The 27,876-nt window shown below is 43.5% G+C and overlaps 1 protein-coding gene across 5 annotated transcripts in view; it reads right to left on the reverse strand.

Annotated features, from left to right (window-relative positions):
- banp (BTG3 associated nuclear protein) overlaps positions 1-27,876 on the reverse strand; it is a 314,498-nt gene that overhangs the window by 73,810 nt on the left and 212,812 nt on the right. For all 5 annotated transcript variants that reach the window (XM_072518077.1, XM_072518074.1, XM_072518076.1 and 2 more), the window contains one exon: positions 23,711-23,755. In XM_072518077.1, the coding sequence (XP_072374178.1) occupies positions 23,711-23,755 (45 nt within the window). The remainder of the gene's footprint in view (positions 1-23,710; positions 23,756-27,876) is intronic.

Below are 27,876 nucleotides of genomic sequence, written 5' to 3' on the forward strand. Positions count from 1 at the left end.
ATGTTCCACGGCTGGAAGGGAACATTCCTGCCTGGTGATTGACGCGCGATGTTCGTTCATCCGTTGTCGCAGCGCCTGCATGATCTCGCCAATGTATCACGCCTTGGGACATCCTTTCCTGCAGCGAATGAAGTAGACAACATTGGCCAAATCGCACAAGCATGTACCATGTACCTGGTGGGTGGTGTTCTCACGAGTAATGGTGGTCTGGCACGTCTTGCAGAGGTTGCCATTGCAGGGTTGTGTGGTGTCATGGTCGCTGTTGTCTTGAAGGCTGGGTAGTTTGCTGCAAACAATGGTCTGTTTGAGGTTGCGCGGTTATTTGAAGGCAAGTCGTGGGGATGGCCTTGGCAAGATGTTCGTCTTCATCGATAATGAAGGCTGCGAAGAAGATGTCGTAGTTTCTCCGCTCCGGGGAAGTACTGGACGACGAAGGGTACTCTGTCGGTTGTGTCCCGTGTTTGTCTACTGAGGAGGTTGGTGCGGTTTGTTTGCTATGGAGCGTTGGAACTGTCGATTGATGAGTCGAACGCCATATCCTGTTCTTCCGAGGGCGTCTTTCAGGGTCTGTAGATATCTGTTACATTCTTCCTCGTCTGAACAGATCCTGTGTATCCGGAGGGCTTGTCCATAGCGAATGGCTTCTTTAATGTGTTTTGGGTGGAAGCTGGAGAAGTGGAGCATCGTGAGGTTATTCGTGGTCTTGTGGTAAAGCAACATGTTGAGGTGACCGTCTTTGATGGAGATGCGGGTGTCCAAGAATGCAACCGATTTTGGAGAGTAGTCCATGGTGAGTCTGATGGTGGGATGAAACTTATTAATGATATTGTGTAGTCATTTCAGTGATTCTTTACACAATTACATCAATAAGTTGCATCCCACCATCAGACTCACCATGGACTACTCTCAAGAATCGGTTGCATTCTTGGACACACGCATCTCCATCAAGGACAGTCACCTCAGCACTTTGCTTTATCGCCCGTCATTCGTCTAAACTGCAATGAGTACAGGCCCAATGTACTGAAACTCTCCTCATTAGAAAATCCCTCCACAGATGGGATCAACCTTCACTGGACTGCCCCTAATGGCAGTGTATCTTTCCTTTGATGAAAGGACCAATACAGTTCACAGTAATCCAGATGTGGTCGAACTAGTGCCTTGTTTAGTTTTAGCATGATATCCTTACTTGTATACTCCATTCTCTTTGAAACAAAGGCCAATATTCCATTTGCCTTTCCTATTACCTGCTGAGCTTGCATGTTAGCATATGCAGACTTTCTCCATTTAAAGGACTGGAGAATCTGGCGGGCCAGGAGAATAAGGTGCCCGGCCCGCCAAGTGGATGCAAAGAGATCTTAATAACCTGTTTGCATACTCTCGCTGGCATGGGGTGCGAACCTCGATCCCAGCGCCAGGAGGGGGCCGGATCATCGGAAATGGCGCCGATTCCATTTTCTTCACTACTCCGGAATTCTCCGCTTCAAACTCCTCTACTGGCAGCGCAAGGCAGAGAATTTCGCCACGGCATAGTTTTAAGTGGTTTTAATGTAATGTTTCTGTGCCCGGAAGGGTAAAAACCTATAGCTAGATTAATGTGGGGCAACGGCGTTTGTACGTGTGTGGGGGTTGGTTACAATCCCCATTGTGATTCTGTTATGTCCAGAGAGGGTTTGACATGAAGAATAAATATAATGAGCCGGGGTTTCTTAACAACTGGGGGCCTTTGTAATGTTTAAAATAAAGCTTTTCAGTTTTAGTTTTAGCTGAATTTGTTGTCAGTTGGAGACAGGACACTGGGCAGTGAACATTTCTTTTGTGAGGGCCACGAAGAATCCAGCACGAGTTTCAAGGATACAAATAAATAACATTTATTTACAATAACATATATATACACAACAGCAGCAACCTCACTTGCTGCTTACTCCTTCCTGCTGGTTCCAAACTGGCCAGCTTTATTTATACAGCGAGTCTGCTAATGATTTCTCCGCCCCCCCCTCATTGGGGAAGCTCATACTCCCACAGGATTGTGGGATTGTCATTAGTCCCCAGCCAATGGTAAGCAGGCAGGTTATAACAATTTCTAAACTCTGTCAGGAGAAAATGGACAGGACAAGGTTGTTGAAAAGATGCAGGCTTCCTAAGGAACAAGATACAATCCAGGTAACTAGGGACAGAAAGAATATTTAAAACGACTTAAATGAACAGAGACCAAGGTATTGTTCAGAAGAGCAATGAAGAGTAAACAAAGTGTTCTGAGATTAACAGACAGTTGCAGCAGCTAGATTTAAAGTGGGACAGCAGACTTCAGAGATAAATGAATGTCGATGCCATTCTAGTACAGTCTGGAGATCAAGTGTTAAAGCAACTGTGAACAGTTTGTACAGCAGCGGAGACAAAGGGAACCTAAAAGGGGGTGGTGTCAAACTCTGGACACGGTTTGAGAGTGGAATGGAAGCATGTTTAAAAGTGTCACCTGGAAAACCTGGATTGGATTTCAGATTGCAAACCGCTAAGCGAAAGCATTATTATGAGAGAAGGTTTTAAAGCATGTTTTTAATTGGAGTTTGGAAACTCTCATGTGATTATCATCTGGGGAGGATTCCGACGGGAAATTCACAGACACTAACTTGGCTTCAGGGCGGGGTGTGGGCTTTAATAAAGGACTTTGTGTGTCAATGAGACCACTGTAGTTTAAATGTATTGCGCAATCCATGCTAATCCTTAGAACCTGTGTGTAATTGTTAAGGTAAAGGGAGAATGAAGGAGTATTGCATTATAGTCTGAATTTTTCATGTTTAATAAATGTATTTTCTCTAATTGTTAAAACTAATTAGTGATTGTGAGACTCTGATCGTCCATATTTTATTTTTTTTTAAAAAGTAAAAGTTACATGTGATTCCATTCTAGAATCTTCCCGTCCAGTTAGAACAAACTGGGATCCTAACAGTGCTTGTCTTATGAAAAATGGTCCAAGAAATCAAATTGGGCCTATACCCATTGGAGTTTAGTTGGATGAGGGATGATCTTATTGAAACATACAAGATCCTGAGAAGACTTAGTGGGTTGGACGCCAGGAGGATGTTCCCCATTGTGAGGAAGACTGGAACTAGAGGACACAGTTCAAGAATAAGATGCTTCTCTATTCAGATGAGATATTTTCTATCCAAGGATTACTCGTATGTGGAATGCTCTTCAGTGGAGGCTGGGTTAGATACATTTTTGATCGACAAGGGAGTCAAGGGTTATGGGGCAGAGGCTGGAAAGTGAAGTTTTGAATACAAACAGGTCAGCCAGGATCTTACAAGCAGGCTCAACGGGCCAAATTGCCTACTCCCGTCCCCAAGTCCCAACATCCTAGCTAAAGTAACAATGTGTGCTCCAGAAACGGTTGTACCTCTAGAAAAGCTGTTCCAGTACAACTACAGCACTAACATCTACCTGAAAATCGCTCAGGCATGCCCTGCTCACAGAAAAAAAACAGGATAGATCCAATTAGGCCAATTATTGCCCCATCAGCCAACTTGCAATCAATAGCCCACTTGTAATGAACAAAATGATGGAAGTCGTCATCACCATTGTTTTGAAGCAGCACCTACTCACCACTAAGCCTGCTTATTGATGTTCACTTTGGGTTTCATCAGGACAACTCATTTCCGTATCTCATTACAGCTTTGGTCGCAACATGGACAAAATTTTTTAATTCCACAGCTGTGTTAGAGTTAACATCAAAACAGCTTGGCATTAAAAAGCCATCGTTAAAATGGTGAATTGGAATCAGGGGATAAGTCTCCACTGCAAAGTTTTACTTACATTAAAATATGCTATATCAATGCAAGGTGTCGCTGCATTTGTGTAGTTTGGATACTGAAGATTAATAACAAGTTCAGCTGAAATGAGCTTACAGTTGAATAACCTGATGATTTTCATTGTCAAGACTACACAAAGCATCGCCACTTGGGAAGGTATTGTTCATTTTCTGGTGCCCATCAAACTTCAGGACAGCATGAGTCTATGTCTTGAAAAAAAAGAGAACAAATTGGGGGAAAATATACTTGCTTAATATAAACAGTTAGCAACAACTTGGTTTCTCTTTCTCCACAGATACTGCCTGACCTGGTGAGTATTTCCAGCATTTTATATTTTATTTTAGATTTCCAGCATCTGCAGGATTTTGCTTTTGTATACCCTTTAAATTATTTTGTTGCATCAAACAGTAGCCTGGATCTTGAAATGTTTTCAACTAATGCAAAGTCCTTCACAGAAATAGAAGATGACACGGAACCAGCCAAAGCAGCTTTTGGATAATAGATAGGCAACTCATTACAGCTGTTGGTTAATCTCTGCTTCTCAAGTTTTTAACAAAGCAATGTCAATACGGAGTAAAATTATAATTAATATAAAGAATGGAGCCAAATTCTGGCTTGAATAAGTAACATATTCCTGTAAATTTATTTAGACATAGAAAATTAGTAACAAAAAGATTAAGGGTTCTTATCAAAAAGGACAGATTAACATTTCAGACCTTACGTGTAATATTTCGCAACAAATGCTTTTATGTGAATGATTCAAATTGCTTGATTGTTTGTCTGAAATTTTGAAATGGTATGCAATAGAAAGTGATATGTTTTAATGTCTTTTTAAAAATAAATTTAGAGTACTCAATTCATTTTTTCCAAATAAGGGGCAATTTAGTGTGGCCAATCCACCTACCCTGCACATCTTTGGGTTGTGGGGGCGAAACCCACGCAAACACGGGGAGAATGTGCAAACGCCACACGGACAGTAACCCAGAGCAGGGATCAGAACCCGGGTCCACAGCGCCGCAGTCCCAGTGCTAGCCACTGTGCCACTGTGCAGCCCCTATGTTTTAAAGTCTTAAAATAGCCTTAAATAATAGGGACCACCAGTATCCATCTTTATGATAGAGTAAATCATACAGCAACTTCTGTTATTCACAAATGTACAGTTCGAACAAGGTTCTTTAGTTTTTAAAATATGGGGCGGGATTCTCCGTTGCGCCAGCAAGGCACCCATGCCCGCGGGTTCCCCGGCAGCATGGGGTGGACACAATGGGAAATCCCATTGGCGGTTGGCAGGAACGGAGAATCCCGCTGCAGCGAGGGCCATGCTGCCCAGGAAAACGTGGCTAGTGGACCAGAGAATCACGCTCATGATTTTTCAACTTTTAACTGACTTGAACGGAGACAGCAAACTGCTTAAAATGCAAGGCCACATTCCAAGGTGAAGGTGAGAAACCAACAAATCACCCTCAAACTGTAAAGAGAAACAGTTCCTATAATCCAGACACCCATCAAAACCTGTAATTAAGAAAGAAACATTAGGGTGGGGGTGGCAAAGGTGCTTTCGAAGGTGGTGGGGGTCCGGGTCGAGCCAGGCTGGGGGTTGGCTATATTCGGGGTTGCAGAAGAGCCGGGAGTGCAGGAGGCGAAAGAGGCTGATGTCTTGGCCTTTGCGTCCCTAGTAGCCCGGCGAAGGATATTGCTTATGTGGAAAGAAGCCAAACCCCCGGGCGTGGAGACCTGGATAAATGACATGGCAGGGTTTATAAAACTAGAACGGATAAAGTTCGCACTAAGGGGTTCGGCTCAAGGGTTCACCAGGCGGTGGCAACCGTTCGTTGACTACCTCGTAGAACGATAAAGGAAATGGGAAGGTAACAGCAGCAACCCAGGGGGGAGGGGGGGAGCCCGGGCGGGTCCTCAGGGGTGTTTTTGTATAGATATTTGTATTAGGCTATGTATATTGGATTGTTTGATTTTATTTTTGGAGAGTTATTATTTTTGATATGGCAGTTGCCATTTAGTTTATATATATATTATTTATTTATTTGTTAAAAACGGCCACTGTTATTTATACTGATTTATTGTTGTAAAAAGGAAAACCTTTGTATTATTTTGTTTGGCCAAAAAATTTGAATAAAATATATTTTTAAAAAAAGAAACATTAAAAATGCAAAATACTGGATACTGAAATAATGTCCGTGAGAGACAGACCCACCCAAAGTATCTTGGAAATACGCATTGGGGGAATTATTTTCAAGGCTAGACTGCCAACCACTTGAGAGATTGCAAGTGACAAAAGCCGTGTAAGAAAGTCTTCAACAGAGAAAACAAGCCAACGGCATCTCGGTCTCTATTTTAATCTTTTCTTTTAATAATCTTTATTGTCACAAGTAGGCTTACATTAACATTGCAATGAAGTTACTGTGACTCCCTCCCTCACTTTTAGGATAAGTATATCGCCTGGATCAACATAGAACATACATACATACAGTGCAGAAGGAGGCCATCCGGCCCATCGAGTCTGCACCAACCCACCCAAGCCCTCACTTCCACCCTATCCCGCAACCCCAATAACCCCACTCAACCTTTTTGGTCACTAAGGGCAATTTATCATAGCCAATCCACCTAACCTGCACGTCTTTGGACTGTGGCAGGAAACTGGAGCACCCGGAGGAAACCCACGCAGACACGGGGAGAACATGCAGAATCCCCACAGACAGTGACCCAGCGGGGAATCGAACCTGGGACCCTGGTGCTGTGAAGCCACAGTGCTATCCACTTGTGCTACCGTGCTGCCCCAGGGCAGCTTTCATGATACTCCTGACTTATGCTTTGTAGATGTTGGATAGGCTTTTTGGAGTCAGATGCGAGTTAAGCATCAGAGAATTTCCAGCCTCTGATCGGCTCTTTTGGCCATAGTATTTATATGTCATGTCCAGCTACATTTCTAATCAATGGCAACCTCCCAAGATGGTGATGATGATGGCGGTTATGCCACTGAATATCATTGCGAGTTGGTTAGATTTGGTCTCTTTGTTCCATAGTTGTAGGGGAATGCAGGATGATCACTCACCCAGTGATTACAGTTTCACACACTATTGTAGCTCTCACTATGCCCAGCTAACCTACTAGCCAGACATATTTAGCATGTCTTACCACCCACTCTGCTCTCCTGCACTCCATTCCTCATCATTCTCCAACCTGTGCCCTGAACATGTGTGCTGATTACAAGAAGAGAACTACCGTTATAACCTTTCATAGGTATTATTTTCATACCATATAATATGAACTGAGAGAATTATTGGCTTGGAACAACATCAATGCAGCACAAAACCCAGAACTCTGGTGGCAGTCGTAAGCCCTGTGAAAATGTTCAGTGTTCACTGTATTTCATAGAATCCCTACAGTGCAGAAGGAGGCCATTTGGCCCATTGAGTCGACACCCAACTCCCTGAAAGAGCACCCTAATCTAGACCCAATCCCCACCCTATCCCCATAGCCCCACCTAACCGTTAGACACTAAGGGGCAAATTAGCATGGCCATTCCACCTAACTTGCACATCTTTGGACTGTAGGAGGAAACGGGAGTGCCCAATGGAAATCCACGCAGACACGGGGGGAATGTGCAAACTCCATACAGTCAGTAACCCAAGGTCAGAATCGAACCCAGGTTCCTGGGCTGTAAGGCAGCAACTGTGCTACCGTGACGCCCTCTCAATGGGGATGGTATATATCAAAAGGCAACTGATGAAAGCAGTTCAGTGTTCTCATTTTTAATTAATTCCCTTTTCTCTTCCTGCAACATTAACAATAATTAATGGCATTGAGGCCTTATGGCACTGTTTGTTTGTTCATCTATAAATACTAACTTTTTGTTCTTAGTAACATGATAAAAATGTTTCTGATTCTAATCAAACTTCATGAGTGAGCTCCTTTCAGTACATTTCGGTTGCATTCATTTAACTCTGAACAGGCTAGAAACTCTTGTATGCAAACATTGATCTATTATTCTAATTAAAATACTTTTAAAAAACTGACTTCAGTCATTGAGAGTTACAGGCTAGGCTTGAATCCAAACCATTAAAAATATAAACATTTAGGCAAATAAATTTCAAGGTTACGTAAAAAAAATTCTCTGAAGACTAAAGTGTAAAATTTAGGTACGCAATAAACAACCTCTTTTTACAGTACCCTTTGCATATAGGAAAGATAGCATTGCAAGTCCTGAAAATAGATTTAAAACATACTCGTTAGTTGAATGTGTAAAACACACAATTCTTTGTACTACAATCCTATAAAATGATATCCAGGTTATTTCATACCAAGCAGTGTCGCCTGAGGAGCACATTTTAGGTCAGTGCGAGTTACCTGCTAGTTATTTGATTCCTTCAAAACTAAATGAAACATTTTTTGTCTTTGTTAGATGAGTGATATGGATACTTTATTACTAAAATAAGTGCAAGAGGTTAAAAACTATGGTCAATGTAGAAAATGCCTGGTCAAAAACACATTAGTGTTGTTTAGAAAGACTTTATTTTGATGCAGCACGGTAATGGTACAATACTAGACTAGAAGGGCTTGAGGTTCATGGGAGGAGGTGTTCGCAATTCTGGTAAGTGTGCAAATAGATAAGTCCCCTGGGCCAGATGGGATTTATCCTAGGATTCTCTGTGAGGCTAGGGAGGTGATTGCTGAGCCTTTGGCTTTGATCTTTAGGTCATCTTTGTCTACAGGAATAGTGCCAGAAGACTGGACGATAGCAAATGTTGTCCCCTTGTTCAAGAAGGGGAGTAGAGACAACCCCGGTAACTATAGACCAGTGAGCCTTGCTTCTGTTGTGGGCAAAATCTTGGAAAGATTTATAAGAGATAGGATGTATAATCACCTGGAAAGGAATAATTTGATTAGAGATAGTCAACATGGTTTTGTGAAGGGTAGGTTGTGCCTCACAAACCTTATTAAGTTCTTTGAGAAGGTGACCAAACAGGTGGATGAGGGTAAAGCAGTTGATGTGGTGTATATGGATTTCAGTAAAGCGTTTGATAAGGTTCCCCACAGTAGGCTACTGCAGAAATTACGGAGGCATGGGATTCAACAGTTTGGATCAGAAATCGGCTAGCTGGAAGAAGACAAGGGGTGGTGGTTGATGGGAAATGTTCAGACTGGAGTCCAGTTACTAGTGGTGTACCACAAGGATCTGTTTTGGGGCCACTGCTGTTTGTCATTTTTATAAATGACCTGGAGGAGGACGTAGAAGGATGGGTGAGTAAATTTGCAGATGACACTAAAGTCGGTGGAGTTGTGGACAGTGCAGAAGGATGTTACAAGTTACAGAGGGACATAGATAAGCTGCAGCGCTGGGCTGAGAGGTGCCAAATGGAGTTTAATGGAGAAAAGTGTGAGGTGATACATTTTGGAAGGAATAACAGGAAGACAGAGTACTGGGTTAATGGTAAGATTATTGGCAGTGTGGATAAGCAGAGAGATCTCGGTGTCCATGTACATAGATCCCTGAAAGTTGCCACCCAGGTTGAGAGGGTTGTTAAGAAGGTGTATGGTGTGTTAGCTTTTATTGGTAGAGGGATTGAGTTTCGGAGCCATGAGGTCATGCTGCAGCTGTACAAAACTCTGGTGCGGCCGCATTTGGAGTATTGCATGCAATTCTGATCGCCGCATTATAGGAAGGATGTGGAAGCACTGGAAAGGGTGCAGAGGAGATTTACCAGAATGTTGCCTGGTATGGAGGGAAGATCTTATGAGGAAAGGCTGAGGGACTTGAGGCTGTTTTCGTTAGAGAGAAGAAGGTTAAGAGGTGACTTAATTGAGGCATACAAGATGATCAGAGGATTGGATAGGGTGGACAGTGGGAGCCTTTTTCCTCGGATGGTGATGTCTAACACGAGGGGACATAGCTTTAAATTGAGGGGAGATAGATATAAGACAGATGTCAGAGGTAGGTTCTTTACTCAGAGAGTAGTGAGGGCGTGGAATGCCCTGCCTGCAAGAGTAGTGGACTCGCCAACACTAAGGGCATTCAAATGGTCATTGGATAGACATATGGACGATAAGGGAATAGTGTAGATGGGCTTCAGAGTGGTTTCACAGGTCGGCGCAACATCGAGGGCCGAAGGGCCTGTACTGCGCTGTAATGTTCTATGTTCTGTGGTATGAGTCTGAGATTTTATAGGATGGTTTTGACTTAAACTCTATCTTAATTATGGGCAGCATGGTATCATAGTGGTTAGCACAATTGCTTCACAGCTCCAGGGTGCCAGGTTCGATTCCCGGCTTGGGTCACTGTCTGTACGGAGTCTGCACTTTCTCCCCGTGTGCACATGGGTTTCTTCCGGGTGCTCAGGTTTCCTCCCACAGTCCAAAGATGTGCAGGTTAGGTGAACTGGCCATGCTAAATTGCCCTTAGTGTCCAAAATTGCCCTTAGTGTCGGGTGGGGTTACTGGGTTATGGGGATAGGATGGAGGTGTAGGCTTGGGTAGGGTGCTCTTTCCAAGAGTCGGTGCAGACTCGATGGGCCGAATGGCCTCCTTCTGCACTGTAAATTATATATGATAATTGAAGGTTAAAATATAATAGAGAGGGACAATATGATCTACTAGTTCTGCCCTAAGCCTATGTGACCTGCATTTCATGGGGAACAAAGACTCACGTCAAATCTTATTGAAACCCAAGTGCCAACGCAAAGGAAAGGGCAGCTTTTCTTGCTGCTTACAGACTTACTGCCTGAGAGACCCTGGGCACAGACAGGGAGGGAGAGAGCAAGCGAGAGCAAGAGAGTGTCAGTGAGAGCAACAGGGAAACAGTAGCTTCTGTGAACAGCGAGTCTGTTAGCTGGGCAGAATTATGTTGGGAACTTGTTCTCTGGTCAAAGGAATGAGTATCAGCTGAAATTTAAGGACACTGGAAGATTAACCCTGGCGTGGTTGGGAGAAAGATTCAGGATTGGACCTTGCTGTTGGAGATCATTGTGTCGATTCTCAGAAGACTGAGGGAAATTACTTTTGATTGACAGTGGACGTTATGACTCAGCGAAAAAGCGAGAAGTAAGTCTGTTTGAAGCTGAGAAAATTCTTGGACTTGTTCCTGTAAAGGCTACAATTCTGTAGAGTCACAGATGTAATGTATAAATGCAATGTATGGCTTTTTGATTGTGTCAGGAAATTTAAAGGGGGAGAACATCTTTTCTGTTGTTCGTATATTAGTTGCCTTCGGAGTAACATTTAGCGTTGCATTCAGTGTTTCTGCTTCAATAAAACTCTTAAATCGTAAAATCTTGTTCTGGGATCCTTTGAGTTGGTCACTGGGAATTCAGATCTCTTTTTGTGAGTATCACCACCACTGTTTACACTGACACTTTATTGGGTAGCATAGCCAGAGTGTCCATTTGATTTTGGAAGTAGGTTACTATGAATATGGAAATTAGGATCCCATGAACTACATTGGGCTGAATTCTCCACCGCCGAGATTCTCCGTTGTGCGGGCAGCCTGGGGGTTTCCCGACGTCACGGGGCTGCCCCCATGGTGGCGTCAGTGATCTATGGGAAGATTTTGGAGGAGGATAGGGTGTCTATGGAGGGGATCAAGGCTAAGTGGGAGGAAGAGCTGGGGGAGGTAATGGAAGAAGATTTGTGGCGTGAGGTGCTGCGAAGGGCAAATGCCTCAACCTCATGTGCGAGGCTGGGGCAGATACAATTGAAGATCGTGTACAGGGCGCACCTCACCAAAGCAAGGATGAGCCAGCTCTTTGAGGGGGTGGAGGATGTCTGTGAGCGCTGCGGGAGGGACCCCGCAAACCATATACATGTATTTTGGTCCTGCCCGAAGCTGGAAAGATATTGGAGGAAGGTATTTAACACGATTTCGAGGGTGCTGCAAGTGGGCTTGGTTTTGTGTACCCTAGAGTCCATTTTCGGAGTCCATCCGAGAGAGGCATTGAACATAGCCATTTGCTCATTCTTTCCCTTTCAGAAGAGGATACTCTGCTTCTCCACACAACCCATTTTAATTAGCAGGCTAACTCAGGCTCTCAAGAAATCCTTAATTGACAAGAACATCATGTGACAGAGGCTGCACTGGAACCTCAAATCATTGGGTAGACTTCCCTCCCCATATCTAAAACTGCAATGAAACTCACTTTCTTTTTATAATGAGCAGTTGCTCAGCAATGCCAGTTTTATACATGGACAGCAAGTTAAAAATATACTCCATCTCTTGTTCATACAATACCAGAAATAATATTTTGTATAAAGCCACTACAAAAATCACGATTACGCTGAAAGCGCAGTAGCTTGTTAAAAAATTGTATTTATTTTCTTATATGGCCTTAAAATTATGGCATGGGATACAAATATTGAAAATATTTGATGCATATATGAGAAATTGCTTCTTTGGCTATTTTAATTTTGAAATAAACAGAGTAGTACCTTAAATAAAATAGTGATGGAAAGAAATGCAGAAAGTGATAAATTCAGAGGCGAGCTTCCAGTGTGGTGTCCTGAACTGGAGAATATCTCACTATATCAGACGCATAGAACTATATTGTGCTGTTGTTCTGCCTTAGACCTGCATTCACCAACATAGTCATTTTTCGGCAGAAACAAAGCTGCAAAAGAAACTAGCAGTTCTAGCTCTGAAAAAATGGTGAATATTAAGAAACGGTGACCAATTTCAGAACTCACAGGCTGGAAACCTATGAACCTTAACTGTTCATGTATTTTTATCCACGGGTGCACTTTTAGGACCTTAGAAGTGCAGATGGGTCATTATGACGAAGTACTGGTCATTGAGTATGTAGGTACAAACAATCCGTCTATAGTGAGCTACCAGTGACGAATATCATCAATGTCTTCAAATTTTACACCACAGGGTTCCTGCCAGCAGCACATGGAAACATCAAAGAAGTCAGTCATTTTGTTGTCTGTAACTAAATAAATTAGTGAGAGTTACAGTGTCCAATTTGTCTCCCAGCCTGAGAGTTATGAAACTGCTAGTTTCTTTTGCAGCTTTGTGTCTGCCAAGGAATTAATATATTCAACTTGCATAACTGACATTTTCCATAGCATAAAAGAACAATAGGTATTACAGATTTAGGAGCTTGCCATAGATATTGGCCTCTAACTTCCTCAGAATGGCAATCTCTGGTGGATTGCAATGCTGGAAGGACTTACCCTCACTGAAATTCCAAAGCACATGTCTCACCCAACCTTCCTCTCTCAGGCTTGGTGAGACAGGAACAGCGAAAGCTGCATTGGTATACAGTAACTGGGGCACAGGGAAGAACTAGTTGCCGTAAAGAGGGTGATTAAGGGACAATTAAAAGGGAGCAGACCAGTTTCGAAAGGAAAGCAGGAGAGAGAGAGCGAGAGAGACAGACAGTGAGAGCGCGCATTGGGGGGGGGGGGGGGGGGGGGGGGGGGTGGAGTGGAGACTAGGCGGGGGGAGCCACGAGTTGGGGGCTGTTGGGAGTCAGGCCAGAGGTTGGGGGGGGGGGGGGGGGGGGGGGAGGGGGGGGGAGGAAGAGGCGGACGCTGCTGGGAATTATGGGGTGTCTCATGCAAAGTTCTGTCTGGGTGTTTAAATAGTTACTCTGGAGGGGAGTCAGAACGGATTTTCAGTGGCGTTATTATAATCAATGAGATTTAACCGAGACACAATTTTTGCTTATTGAAACTCTTTCAGAGGAACTATCAAAGTAAAACTGCACAACCATCCAAAGCTAGTGATTTGAATCTATTTGAATCGGATAGTTCCCAGCCCAGTGCAATTGGCCAGGAGAAGTTAGCATTCTGAACAATTGTCAGATAAACAGGGTGGCACAGTGGCACAATGGTTAGCACTGCTGCCTCACAGCACCAGGGACCAATGTCCAATTCCTTTTTAAAAATAAATTTAGAGTACCCAATTATTATTTTCCAATTAAGGGGCAATTTAGCATGGTCAATCCACCTACCCTGCACATCTTTGAGTTGTGGGGGTGAAACCCACGCAGACACGGGGAGAATCTGGAAACTCCTCATGCATAGTGACCCAGGGCCGGGATTCGAACCCGGGTCCTCAATGCCATAGGCTGCAGTGCTAACCACTATGCCACGTGCCGCCTTCTCAATGTCCAATTCTGACCTCGGGTGGCTGTGTGGAGTCTGCACTTTCTCCCCATGTCTGCGTGCGTTTCCTCCGGGTGCTCCGGTTTCCTCCCACTGTCCAAAAATGTGCAGGTTTGGTGGATTGGCCATGATAAATTGCCCCTACGAGTCCAAAGGTTAGGTGGAGTTACAGGGCTAGGGGAAGGGATGGGGCCGAGGTAGGGCACTCTTTCGGAGGGTCGGTGCAGACTTGATGGGCCGACAGGCCTCCTTCTGTAATGTAGGGAATCTATGATTCTATAAACCCTTATGTCCCCACCAAAGGGATTCCCCAGTGCATCACTGGGATAGCCCCTAAATGTGATGCTGGGTAACCAGAAGTTGTGGGCCATTGTCTCAGATACAATGATGCTGATCATTCCCATATGCAATTCTTCCATTCACAAATGTCTCCAATGTCATCCACATCTAAGTGTATGTAATCTGTAACCATAGGACCCACTTACACCCCTCTGTAATCTGAACTAAATATTGTAGATTTTGTATATGCTTTCACATGTGTTTCTCCAATCTTTCAGTAGAGGAACTTAAAATACATTACTGAGACAAAGTTAGATATAAATTGTTTGCCTACTTTATTCTAAATAGAGCAAGAGTGTCAGTAATAAATACACCTCACTCACTGCATTCAATTTTTACTTTTGACCTCTGTAAAATTGGAAAACAATAATAAACCGTATGCCAAATTATTTTCATGAGTTTGTTCTCTTCTTTTTGACCAGACAGCTTTTAATTATAAAACCGACCTTGTGCGTCTTCGGGCCTCGGGCTCAGACCTGCACCTCAGACTTCTATCTAAAACCTGACTGACAGCTTAAGTGTTTCTTTTATCATGTTCTCTTGGTGCTCCGAACAATTGGGAGGGCCATTCTCTGTTCCCTTTCCTGTTCAGGAAATGTTCAGTGATTGCCCCTTCAATTATGCTGGAGGAGACTTGGGTCAGTGTGAGAGAGGAGGAGTTAAGTCATATAAAAGTGACTGAGCCCACAGAGTGTCTGGTTGACAACCCTGGATGACAGTGAGACTCCAAATTCAGTAGCTCTCAATGCCCCAAGACTTAACATGTCCAGAAGGCCCACAGCGACTAAATAACAACAATGCACATTTATTTATCACCTTATAAAATGCTCCAAATGTGGGACAGAAACAAGCTATGAAAGAGGACTCGCAAAGACCAGCAACGCAAGTATGCTGGAGAAAAATAAGGCTTTTTGTGGGGTGGTAGGAAGAGAGAGACACTGCCAGGGCCACAAGGGAAGAGAGAGAAAGAGCGAGAGAGACCACTGGAGTCATGGTGCGAGAGCAAGAGAGAGTCCGCCATAGCACGAGAGCGAGATTGACTGCAGGGGTCATGGGACAAGAGGAGAGACCGCTGGGGTCGAGAGGAGAAGAAGAGCATTCCGGGCCCACGAGGACAAGGACAGGATTCTGGGACCAGGAGGGCAAGGAGAAGCCACCAAGGTGGAAGGAGAGCCCGTCAGGGGAAGGAGAGCCCACTGGGGCCACTGGAGGTAAGGAGAGCCCAGCAGGGACACAGGAATGGGAGACTGTCAGGGCCCAGTGTTGGGATACTACAGGGTCTGGGGCCAAGGGTTGGGCGACACAGCTCACGAGTGTGTAAGAACAGGCGTGTGTGAGAGAGATTATGGAGGAGAAAGTGACTGTATGTGAGTGTTTTTGTGTATGAGTGAGGGCGCGGGAGGGTGAGGGCGCGGGAGGGTGAGGGCGCGGGAGGGTGAGGGCGCGGGAGGGTGAGGGCGCGGGAGGGTGAGGGCGCGGGAGGGTGAGGGCGCGGGAGGGTGAGGGCGCGGGAGGGTGAGGGCGCGGGAGGGTGAGGGCGCGGGAGGGTGAGGGCGCGGGAGGGTGAGGGCGCGGGAGGGTGAGGGCGCGGGAGGGTGAGGGCGCGGGAGGGTGAGGGCGCGGGAGGGTGAGGGCGCGGGAGGGTGAGGGCGCGGGAGGGTGAGGGCGCGGGAGGGTGAGGGCGCGGGAGGGTGAGGGCGCGGGAGGGTGAGGGCGCGGGAGGGTGAGGGCGCGGGAGGGTGAGGGCGCGGGAGGGTGAGGGCGCGGGAGGGTGAGGGCGCGGGAGGGTGAGGGCGCGGGAGGGTGAGGGCGCGGGAGGGTGAGGGCGCGGGAGGGTGAGGGCGCGGGAGGGTGAGGGCGCGGGAGGGTGAGTGCGAGGGAGGGCGAGTACGCGAGAGGGTGATTATGTGCCGAAAGCAATCATCATCCTTGCTTTACAATTTGAGGTTCTGTTCATTTAGAATTGAAAAGATGTCTGCAATGTAAGACAGTTAGCATACAAACGAATCAAACAGAGGGGACGATTTCTCAAGGAAGAAAATGTGGATTTGATACCTCTGTACGTAAACTCTGACTAGCAACTGGTCCCTTGATAGGGTGGATGTGGAGAGGATGTTTTCTCATGTGGGAGAATTTAGAATTAAACAGAATACTGTTTAAAAATAAGGGGTCGCCCACTTAAAACAGAGATGAGGTGAAATATTTTCTCTTGGAGAGTTGAGAGTGTTTGAAACACTTCCTGAAAAAGTGGTGGAAGCAAAGTCTTCAAATATTTTCAAGGCAGAGGTGAAAAGACCTTTCATGAGCAAGGGGATGGGAGGTCATCAAGGGTAGGCGGGATGCAGATTTGTGGTTACTATCAGATCAGCCATGATCTTATTAAATTCGGAACAGGGTGGAAGGGCTGAATGGCCTACACCTGCTCCTTGTTTGTACGTTCAAATAGGATTTTGTACAAGTTAGGATACAGGCAGCAGAATTGTGATGGGTTCATGTTTCTGGAGGTGGAAGCTGGCCAGCAAAGGACTAGAATAGTGTAGTTTAGAGGTAACAAATGCACGGGTGAGGTATTCAGTAGCAGATGAGCTGAGGCAGGATCAGAGTGGGGCGATGTTACAGAGGTAGAATTAAGACATCCTTATTGATGGAGTAGATATCCAATTGGAAGTTCATCTCGGGGTCATAAGACTCTAATGTTGTAATGAAGGACATGGAAAACAATACTAACACAGCAGACAGTTTCTGGCTGGTATTTAATCTGACTTATTCAATCACTGAAAGTGCTGCTCCAGAAATCCGGTGGTATTTTCTGTCCACATATAACTATATTTTCCAACTCAAATACCATGTGCAAAGATAACAAAAAATTTAACAATGCAGGATTTGACAAAATTAATAATGCATAAAATGAAATTAATTCTATTAACCAGAAAACACAAAGAAAAAACTTATTTGATGAACATTGTGCATACTTTAAGAGGACTGTTTGAGCATTCCAGGCCATCTGATGTGCCCATATAAAAAGTGTGCAACATGTGTAACTATATACAAAAAGAAATCCAACCATTTCCCCATGGTATTCAATGGCATTACGATCACTGAATCTCTCGTTATCTACATCCTGGGGGTCACAATTGACCAGACACTGAACTGGACTAGCCATATAACTACCGTGGCAGAATGCTGCAGAGTAACTCACCTCTTGAATCCACAAAACCTGTCCAAGGCTCAAGTCAGGAGTGTGATGGAAGACTCTCAAATTGTCTGGATGAGTAGAGCTCCAAAAAGATTCAAGAAGATCAACACCATCCAGGACAAAACAGCCTTCTTGATCCATCACCTTAAACATTCACTCCCTCAGGCAGCATGGTGGCGCAGTGGTTAGCACTGCTGCCTCACAATGCTGAGGTCCCAGGTTCAATCCCGGCTCTGGGTCGCTGTCCGTGTGGAGTTTGCACATTCTCCCCGTGTTTGCATGGGTTTCGCCCGCACAACCCAAGATGTGCAGGGTAGGTGGATTGGCCACGTTAAATTGACCCTTAATTGGCAAAAATGAATTGGGTACTCTAAATTTATTTTAAAAAACATTCACTCCTTCCAACATTGATAGCATGGCAGCAGCGTGTATCATCTACAATCTGCACTGCAGCAACTCACCAAAACATCTTTAACACCACCTTCCACATCTGCGACCTCTACCACCTAGAAGGACAGTGGCAGCAGAATCATGAGAACCGACACGACCCCCTCCAAAACACACAGCATTCTGATCTGGAACTATATCACCATTGCTTCACGGTCGCTGGACCAAAATCCTGGAAATCCCTTCCTAACAGCACAACGGGTATACCTATACCACATGGATTACAACGTTTAAAGGCACGGTTCACCACCACCTTCTCGAGGGCAATTCAGGATGCACAATAAATGCCAGCCCCGCCATCAACGCCCACATTCTGTGAAAGAATAAACTGTAGTAAAAATGGGGCGTAGTCATCCTACTTCACAAGTTCAAAAGTCACAAGTCTTTTAGTCCAGATGTATTCTGCTCAAAATTAATTTTTCTTTGGAGAACATCTGCTGGTAAAGCAGATAGTTAAGGGCTAAATAAGATCAAGACTTGATATATGAAATAATTATATTCTGTCTCAAACTCTTTGTGTGGTATGGCAGCCACAGCCAATGGATCCTTGTGTTGTTAATTATCAAGGAAGAGATAAGTCCACTTTGCCAAAAGATGAATCATACCTACTCAATATACAATTACCAGTGTTGCAGTACTGCCCTCTAATGAACTACAGAATAAAAACAAACCCTGAAACACATAGTTCCCCACTATAAAATATAAGATACCTTTAAATATTTTCAGTCAATATCCAATTTTACTTGGCTACTATCCAAACAAAAATAATTCTTAATACATTGGGATAAGTTCATCAATCCTGCACATTCGATGGGTATCACACTAAAATAAAACACATCGGTAAATTGCCACAACAGGGCAATTATTTGTTAAAATCTTCATGCTCAGGAGAATTCTGCTCTATTAGAAAAATTATCAGTCCATCTGCACTAACCATAAAATGCAAATGAAAGTTACAGATTGGTAGATGATCATTATGAAATTAATTGTATACTGGTACAATTGAATAATTAATTCAATTCAAAACAGCAATTCATTAACTTATCTTTTTCCAGTTTGAGAATGAGGGATGTGGATGTGGGAGAGTGACTGTTCAGTTAGGTATTGTGCTAATCATGATTTAATTGCTATATTAAAAATCAAAATGTTAATTGCTGCTTTTTTTAAAATGAAAGGTGCTGCTCTTTTTCTTTGCGATTTTCTCAGTGCTGGTAGCTTTGAATGCCACCGGTGTATACTGGAAGTGGAAATTCTACTGAGGGTTCACATCCCCAATATACAGCGGCATTCTGCATCATTTACACTGGTGTGCTGTGTGTATAGTTGTCTGGCACATCAAACACTGACCTTGGGAGGAGCACAATGGGAAGTGGAAACAACAAGCAGGACAAGAGAATAGGTTGTGGGGTGCTTTGTGTCAGCCAGCATTTACAGGCTGTCTGGACCCTCAAAATGCTGGCAGCAATTTGAAATCTTGATAATTGTCATGCATGAATTACCATATATACTCCTGAATAATGGTCGATCTCGCGCAAAAGTCAACCCTTGAGTTTTGACCAGAAGACCATTCACTTTTCTGGTGTATATGTGCATAAGTTAACTCTTGACCTGAAAAATCCAAATTCCTAGTGGATTTAACCACCTGCTCACTGATGGAGTCAAACCTGTCCTGGTCGAAACCTATTCATTGATAGGATTATGGAATAGCACACCACTAGAGGTGGCTGTTCAGCTCCTCATAAATGCGCACATCAACATTTGATTCAAGGATATCACTTTGCTGGTGGGCACAGCGTTTCTGCCAAAACTGCCCTCTAATATGGTAATATTGTATCAACAAGAATTAGCAGATACATAGCCCGGTAAAATCATTTAGATTGCACAGAAGGCAAATAATTCTCAGCAGCAGCTATAAAGTTCAACATATCGGAGAAGAACGTTAGAGATTGGAGGAATTTCTCCATGGGTTAGTCAGATGGCTCAGAATATTGGTGCAAACAGGAAAATCTAGCACGTGGTTACACTGGGAAATGAAGCTGCAAAATACAATGACAATCGCCAGAATGAACTCTTAGTTTCTCAAAGATCTAACTGAATCTTGGCCCTGAAGCAAGCAAGAAAATTAGACATTGCAGATTTCAAAGCCACCCTGGACGCAGATTTACAAAGGGAAACAATTTTGTATTGTGGCAGAAGACCAAGATTTCATACCATCTCTCAACAGAACTTGATGATGGGTTACTGTATTTCAGTGGATTTATAGTCAAACATCAGCAAAAGAATGAATGCAGATTAGCCTTGGGATTGGGAAAGATTGGGAGCATGGATTTTGACATGCCAGCCAGTCAAATGGTAAGCAAAGTTGCAGAGAAAAGTGTTAGTGAAGATAACCTGCCATGTAAAAGAGTATTATTCAATGTTCTCTTGCAGATATATTAACCGCGTTCAAAGGACATCTCGACAAATACATTGACAGGATGAGTATGGAGAGATACGATATTAGGAAGTGCTAAGGGTTTTGATCAAGGGTTGTATTATGACTGGTACAGGTTTGGAGGGCCGAAGGGCCTGTTCCTTTGCTGTATTGTTCTGCTGTTATGCATGTCTGATGGGAGAAAGCTTAAGCCAATAGTGATATTTGAGAGAAAAACCCTCCTAAAACATCAATTCCCAAAAGGAGTAGTCACCCAGATTCATGGTAAAGGACGGCTGGATGAAGGCGGCTTGAAAATATGGCGAAGGAGAGTTTGGAGTTTTCAATCAGGAGTATCATGGAAGAAAAAAAACGTCAACTCTAACAGCACTGTTGCTGTACCTACACTACATGGACTGCAGCAGTTCAAAAAGGCAGTTCACCACCAACTTGTGATGGGAAATAAATGCTGGCCTAGCCATCCATTGAATGAATATAAAACTGGGACATGGTCAGATCACATCTTGTCGATGCAGTTGTTGCTGATGTTAAGTCTGTAACAATGATTCCCAGTGGCCTGACAAGCCTTAATCCCTTCAAGGATAGCATGAGGAAAAGTGGAATTACTTAATGATCGGAAGTTGAATTGGGTGGCACGGTGGTGGAGTGGTTAGCACTGCTGCCTTACGGTGCCGAATACCCAGGGTCGATCCCGGCCCCAGGTCACTGTCGATGTGATGTTTGCATATTCTCCCCGTGTCTGCGTGGTCTTACCCCCACAGCCCATAAGATGTGTAGGGTAGGTGAATTGGTCATGCTAAATTGCTCCTTAATTGGAAGAAAAAGAATTGGATACTCAAAATTTTTTTTAAAAACTTTATGATCGGAAGAGAGAAGACATTCATCAAGGGAGGCATACAGGCTCCAACATGAGCAACCCTGAATGAATGGGTTGCGGCGACCTGGGATGAAATCAGAATGGAGATGATCATTAAATTATTCAAGAAATATTGTATACCAATGTACTAGATGGCACAGCAGATCATTACTTGTGGAATTATATGGCTAACGACGACATTATTGCTAATGAAGGTGATGGTGATAATCGACATGATGATGTCATTCAAGAACAGATTGGGATGCATTACTTGGTTCTCAAGATGAGCAGGAGGATGATTTTTCTGGATTTTAATAAACATTCAATGCATGCTTTGGTTGCTAGATAATATTCTTTTCTGTGCTTTTGAAATAAAACTGAATATTGTTGTAGAAATCTGTACATATGGCTTCTGTTTCTGATGAATTAATAAGTTTGATGAATTGTGTGTACAAATTAATATCTGTCACCATGGAGGCTATGATTTATAAATAATAATTCAATAGAAAAACTATTTTAAACCTCCTATTGTGCTATTTTTGGGGAGCAGTTAGTGGGACAGTCTCCAACTTGGCAACTTTGTGATAGCATGAAAATGGGAGAGGATGGATTTCAAACCCTCATGTAAAAGCCGGATTTCCACAACTAAATTTTTGACAAAATGTAAGGGAACAACCTTTACACGAGTATTTACAATAATATTTGTAAAAATTGTAACACAACTGTAAATCAATTAGTTTCATCAGATGAAATGTTTCTGTTCAGAACTAAATTTTTATATAACATTATAGATGTTGATTGAATTATTTGAGGAGGTAACTAAGTGTGTAGATGAAGGTAGAGCAGTTGATGTCGTGTACATAGATTTTAGTAAGGCATTTGATAAGGTTCCCCATGGTCGGCTCATGAAGAAAGTAAGGAGGTGTGGGATAGAGGGACATTTGGCCAATTGGATAAGTAACTGGCTATCACATAGAAGACAGAGGGTGGTGGTGGATGGAAATTTTTCAGACTGGAGACCAGTTACCAGCGGTGTACCACAGGGATCAGTGCTGGTTCCTCTGCTATTTGTGATTTTTATCAATGACTTGGAGGAGGGGGCTGAAGGGTGGGTCAGTAAATTTGCTGATGACACCAAGATTGGTGGAGTAATGGATGAGGTGGAGTAATGGATGAGGTGGAGGGCTGTTGTAGGCTGCAAAGAGACATTGATAGGATGCAGAGCTGGGCCGAAAAATGGCAGATGGAGTTTAACCCTGATAAGTGCGAGGTGATTCATTTTGGTAGGAAAAATTTGAATGCGGATTACAGGGTCAACGGCAGGTTTCTGAGGAATGTGGAGGAACAGAGAGATCTTGGGGTTCATGTCCACAGATCTCTGAAGGTTGCCACTCAAGTGGATAGAGCCATGAAGAAGGCCTATAGTGTGTTCGCGTTTATTAAGTTTAAGAGCCGTGGGGTTATGCTGCAACTGTCCATGATCCTGGTGAGACCATATTTGGAGTATTGTATGCAGTTATGGTCACCTCACCATAGGAAGGATGTGGAAGCATTGGAAAGGGTGCAAAGGAGATTTACCAGGATGCTGCCTGGTTTGGAGGATAGGTCTTCTGAGTAAAGGTTAAGGGAGCTAGGGCTTTTCTCTTTGGAGCGGAGGAGGATGAGAGGCGACTTAATAGAGGTTTATAAAATGATGAGGGGGATAGATAGAGTGGATATTCAGAGATATTTCCTCGGGGGATGTAGCTGTTACAAGGGGGCATAACTTCAAGGTTCAGGGTGGGAGTTATAGGAGGGATGTCCGAAGTAGGTTCTTTACTCAGAGAGTGGTTAGGGTGTGGAATGGGCTGCCTGCTGTGATAGTGGAGTCGGACACTTTCGGAACTTTCAAGCGGTTATTGGATAGGCACATGGAGCACACCAGAATGACAGGGAGTGGGATAGCTTGATCTGTTTCGGACATGGCTCGGCACAACATCGAGGGCCTGTTCTGTGCTGTAATGTTCTATGTAAACAAAAAAAATGCAGCAAAAATGTCATGCGGACTATCAAACAGAATGCACAAAGTAATTTGCAAGCATTGGCATTTTAAAATAACTTTTAAAATACCTACATTTTCCTTGAAAATTAGGTTTAGTATAGGATAATAAAATGACTGCAAAAATCAATTCATCTTGCGCATATGTTGTTATATTTTATTTAGTAACTGAGGTACTTCATTAAAAGGATGCAATGTCAGAAGAAGTCTTGAAATCATTTCAAAAGTAATATTTGAGACTTATGATGAGATGAATAAACATTACATTGATATGGCATTAACCATGATGATAATCTAATTTCCCTACTGAAAATTGTCTTTGTTTAATTACAGCCTTTCAAAAATAGCAGCAATACACCAAATTTACTGCAATGATATTAAAGACCACTTAATTTGCCAAGTGCTCGAAAGTAGCAAATACCTGTGTGGGAATATTTGTCAAATAAGTAAATCAAACTGATCTCATAAAAGCACTTACCTGACCATCTTGACTAACATGTACCTGGTGTATTTGCAGATTGCCCTGTTTGTAAAGAAATGTATAAAAAAAAAGACATTACATAATTTAACAGTCTTTTCATCTTGCAGTTTACCCCATTCATCAGATTGATGTTTTCTCCTTCAGAAACTAATTTGAAGGTCCATTTGTTTAATGAGTAAATGCATTTGGTATATAGGCAGCAAATTAGTCTTTTAGAATAAGTGACAATGCATCCCTTGTGACCACTGTTGGACCAAACCAATGGTTGCATTTGCATTGAAATTAGCTCAGTAGATTCAATCTCCCCAGGTTTTAAGGCACTGGTATGATAACTGCAATCCAGTGCAGACAAGCAAACTGCCCAATTTCATCAATGAAATAGAAATAGTAAACATTGGAAGTACACAATAGGTCAATCAACATCTGTTGAAGAAAGCATACGTTTGGGTGTATATCTTTCCTAGTTCCTTTTAAAGTTTTTCTTTCCATTATGAAGTTCAGTAATAACCCTGTCCCAAGCATTTCTGAGATAAATTATAAATAATATTGTATTACTTCTGTAAGGTTCTGAAGGGTTAGCCATGGTGCCTTAGCCCAGCAAAGAGCCTATATATGGAAGAAAGAAAACTGATAAGGAAAACTGAAATTATATTGCGTAATTGGTACAACCCCATGCTGTCTTCTGAATGAATACATCAATGAAGACAAGATCCAAGAATAAAATAGCACTTTATGTGCCTGAACATTCCAGAAACAGTAAAATATAATGAATAAAGGTGAAGAGGTAACATGATGCAGGTTTCAAACAGAGAACAAAATTGCAGTGGAGAATCGACTGAAGATGGAAAGATGACAGGATCATCTAAATGATAATCGAGACAAATGGTTGCATAAAGTTCCATGGGTGCATAAAAAGGATTAGAAGACATGTTTTAATTAGTTGAATTGCTTCACAGAGTGTTCAAAGTTTTTTAAAGTTTACTTGAAAGTTTGAAGAAACAGACACAAGCTAACACCGATATCTGGGCATTTCTTCTTTTCAAATGCAAAGAAGTTAACTTCGCAAACAGCTGTGTGGTTTTTGTACTTTATGAGTATGAGATTAACTATCTGTAATTCACCAAAGATCAACTCGAAAATTTACCTTAAGTTTAAGGGATTATTTAAAACTACAATTTCTTGGAATTGTAAGCGTCAGCGCAGGGCTACTAAATTCAATAGAAAATGGTGTGAAATTTTGATACAATACTGATGACTGTGAAGTGTGTGATCACACCTATCAGAATAATGGTAATTTAGCATCCTGCATGGAATCCTGTCGTTAATTGTTTTACAAAAAGAAATGCTTGCACAAAAAGACTTGTGAGGAGCATCTTGTATTATGATGGGTTATATGAAATATGGAAAACGTATCAACTTTTTCTTTTCCTTGGTTTTGAAATCCTGGCTGGAATTCTCTGGCTGTTCGCTAGCGGCAGGATTCTCTGGTCGCACTGGCAGTGCATCCACACTTGTGGTTTCCCGGCAGCGTAGGGTGGTTTCAATGGAAATTCCCATTGACAGCAGTGGGAATAGAGAATACCCCCGCCAACGAATAGCGCACCATCTCCTGCTGCCAAGAAACAAGAGCCTGGGAGGCTGGATAATACAGCCCACTGTGCGTGTTATAAAGTTTTACTCAAAAAGAAAATAGGAGAATCTGTTAATGGTATGTTCATAGAATCATAGAATTTACAGTGCAGAAGGAGGCCATTTGGCCCATCGAGTCCGGCCCTTGGAAAGAGCACCCTACCCAAACCCACACCTCCACCCTATCCCCATACCTCCACCCTTTCCCCACACCTCCACCCTATCCCCACACCTCCACCCTATCCCCGTAACCACACCTAACCTTTCTTGGACACTGTCATGTGAGGGTACCTTTAAGACATGATGTTTAAGCAATGTACCTTTAAGAAAATGGTGCTGCCATAGAGTGGGTGGAGCTCAGCTCAGTTCAGCCATTTTGCAGTTTAAAAAATGCCTGGCTGGTTTTGCTGAAAGCAGTTTAAAAGTAGAAAGCCAGTTTGAGACAGCAGCTTGAGAAGTTCTGGTTTGCTGTGATATGCTTAGAAGGGAGAAAGCCAGGTTTGAGAAAGCGTGGGTGTGTCTGTGGGTTTCCAGAGAGCTGCATGAAGAAAGCAAGGTGCTGGAGCTGAAGTCACCCAAGCTAATATATCTCTGCCATTCTACAGAAAATATATATATATCCTTTAACCTGATGTGATACTGTTTAAAGATGTTAAGTCTCTTGGAAGTTTGAAGGAACATTTTAAGGAGTTATTTACTGTTGCAATATTTTCTGAGTTATCTTTGAAGTAAGGAGTGTTAAGAGATCCAATGTTTATTTAAGATGTTAAGTTGAGTTCATGGAATAAACAGTGTTTTGTGTTCAAAAATCCACATGTCCATAATTGTAATACCACACCTAGGCAAAAAGCCATGTGCTAGGAAAAGCAACAAATCCATTAAAGGGAGAGGTTGGTTGAACTCCATGATACATTTTGGGGTTCTGAAAACACCTCGCCCATAAGAGACACTAAGGGCAATTTAGCATAGCCAATGCACCTAACATGCACATCTTTAGACTGTGGGAGGAAACCGGAGCACCCGGAAGAAACCCACGCAGACAAGGGAAGAACATGAAGACTCTGCACAGACAGTGACCCAACTCTGGGCAAGGTGGGCGAGGCGCTCTGTGCTGTGAGCCTCACCAGGCAGACTGGCATGCAGTGTCGCAAGAATACTTCTTCGGACAGCTCGGGTGAGCCTCCACCTGTTCCCCTGGCATGACTCCTGTCCCTCACTCTTCACGTCACACCCCACTCCCGAGAGGCCAATCAAAACTCACCTACTCACATCTTTTTAAAAATTCATTCACAGGAAGTGGCGTCACTGGTTAGGCCAGCATTTATTGCCTATCCCTAGTTGCCCTTCAGAAGGTGGAGTTGCCGTCTTGAACCGCTGCAGTCCCCAAGGTGTAGGTACACCTACTGTGCTATTAGGGAAGGAGTTCCAGGATTTGACCCAGCGACAGTGAAGAACAGTGATATATTTCCAAGTCGGTGTGGTGATTGACTTGGAGTGCAACCTCCAGGTGGCGGGGCTTCCAGGTATCTGCTGCTCTGGTCTTTCTATGTGGTAATGGTCATGGGTTTGGAAAGTGCTACCTAAGGAACGTTGGCGAATCCCTGCAGTGTATTTTGTAGATGGTACACATGGCTGCCACTGTTCCAGTCAGTGGTGGAGCAATTGAATGTTTGTGGGAGAGGTAACAATCAAGCGGGCTGCTTTGTCTTGGATGGTATAGAGCTTCTCGAGTGTTGTTGGTGCTGCACTCATCCAGGCAAGTGGAGAGTATTCCATCACACTCCTGACTTGCCTTGTAGATGGTGGACAGGCTTTGAGAGGGGCAGGAGGTGAGTTATTCACTTTAAGATTTCTAACCTCTGACCTGCTCTGGTAGCCACAGTATTAATCTGGCTAGTCCAGTTTAGTTTCTGATCAATGCTAACTCCCACGTAGTTGATTGTGGGGTATTCAGCGATGGCAATGCTACTGAATGTCAAGGAGCGATAGTTAGATCCTCTCTTGTCGGTCATTGCTTGGTACTTGTGTGGCACAAATGTAACTTGCCACGCGTCAACCCAAGTCTGGATATTGTCCAGGTCTTACTGCATTTGGACATGGTCTGCTTCATTATCTGAGGAGTCCCGAATGGTGATGAACATTGTTCAGTCATCTGCAAATATCCCCACTTCTGACCCTACGATGGAAGGGAGGTCATTGATGAAGCCGCTGAAGGTGGTTGGGTCTAGGACACTTCCCTGAGGAACTCCTACAGTGATGTCCTGGAGCTGAGATGATTGACCTCCAACCACCACAACCATCTTCCTTTGTGCCAGGTATGACTCAAACCAGCGGAAGGTCCCCCCACCCACCCCGATTCCCAATGACTCCAGTTTTGCTAGGGCTCCTTGATGCCATACTCCATCAAACGCTGTCTTGATGTCAAAGGCAGTCACTGTCACCTCATCTCTGGCATGCAGCTTTTTTGTCTATGTTTGAACAAAGGCTGTAATGAGGTCAGGAGCAGGGTAATTTTGGGGGAACCCACTCGGAGC

Source organism: Scyliorhinus torazame, chromosome 10 (genome assembly GCF_047496885.1).
Source record: "Scyliorhinus torazame isolate Kashiwa2021f chromosome 10, sScyTor2.1, whole genome shotgun sequence".
Classification (NCBI taxonomy): Eukaryota; Metazoa; Chordata; class Chondrichthyes; order Carcharhiniformes; family Scyliorhinidae; genus Scyliorhinus; species Scyliorhinus torazame.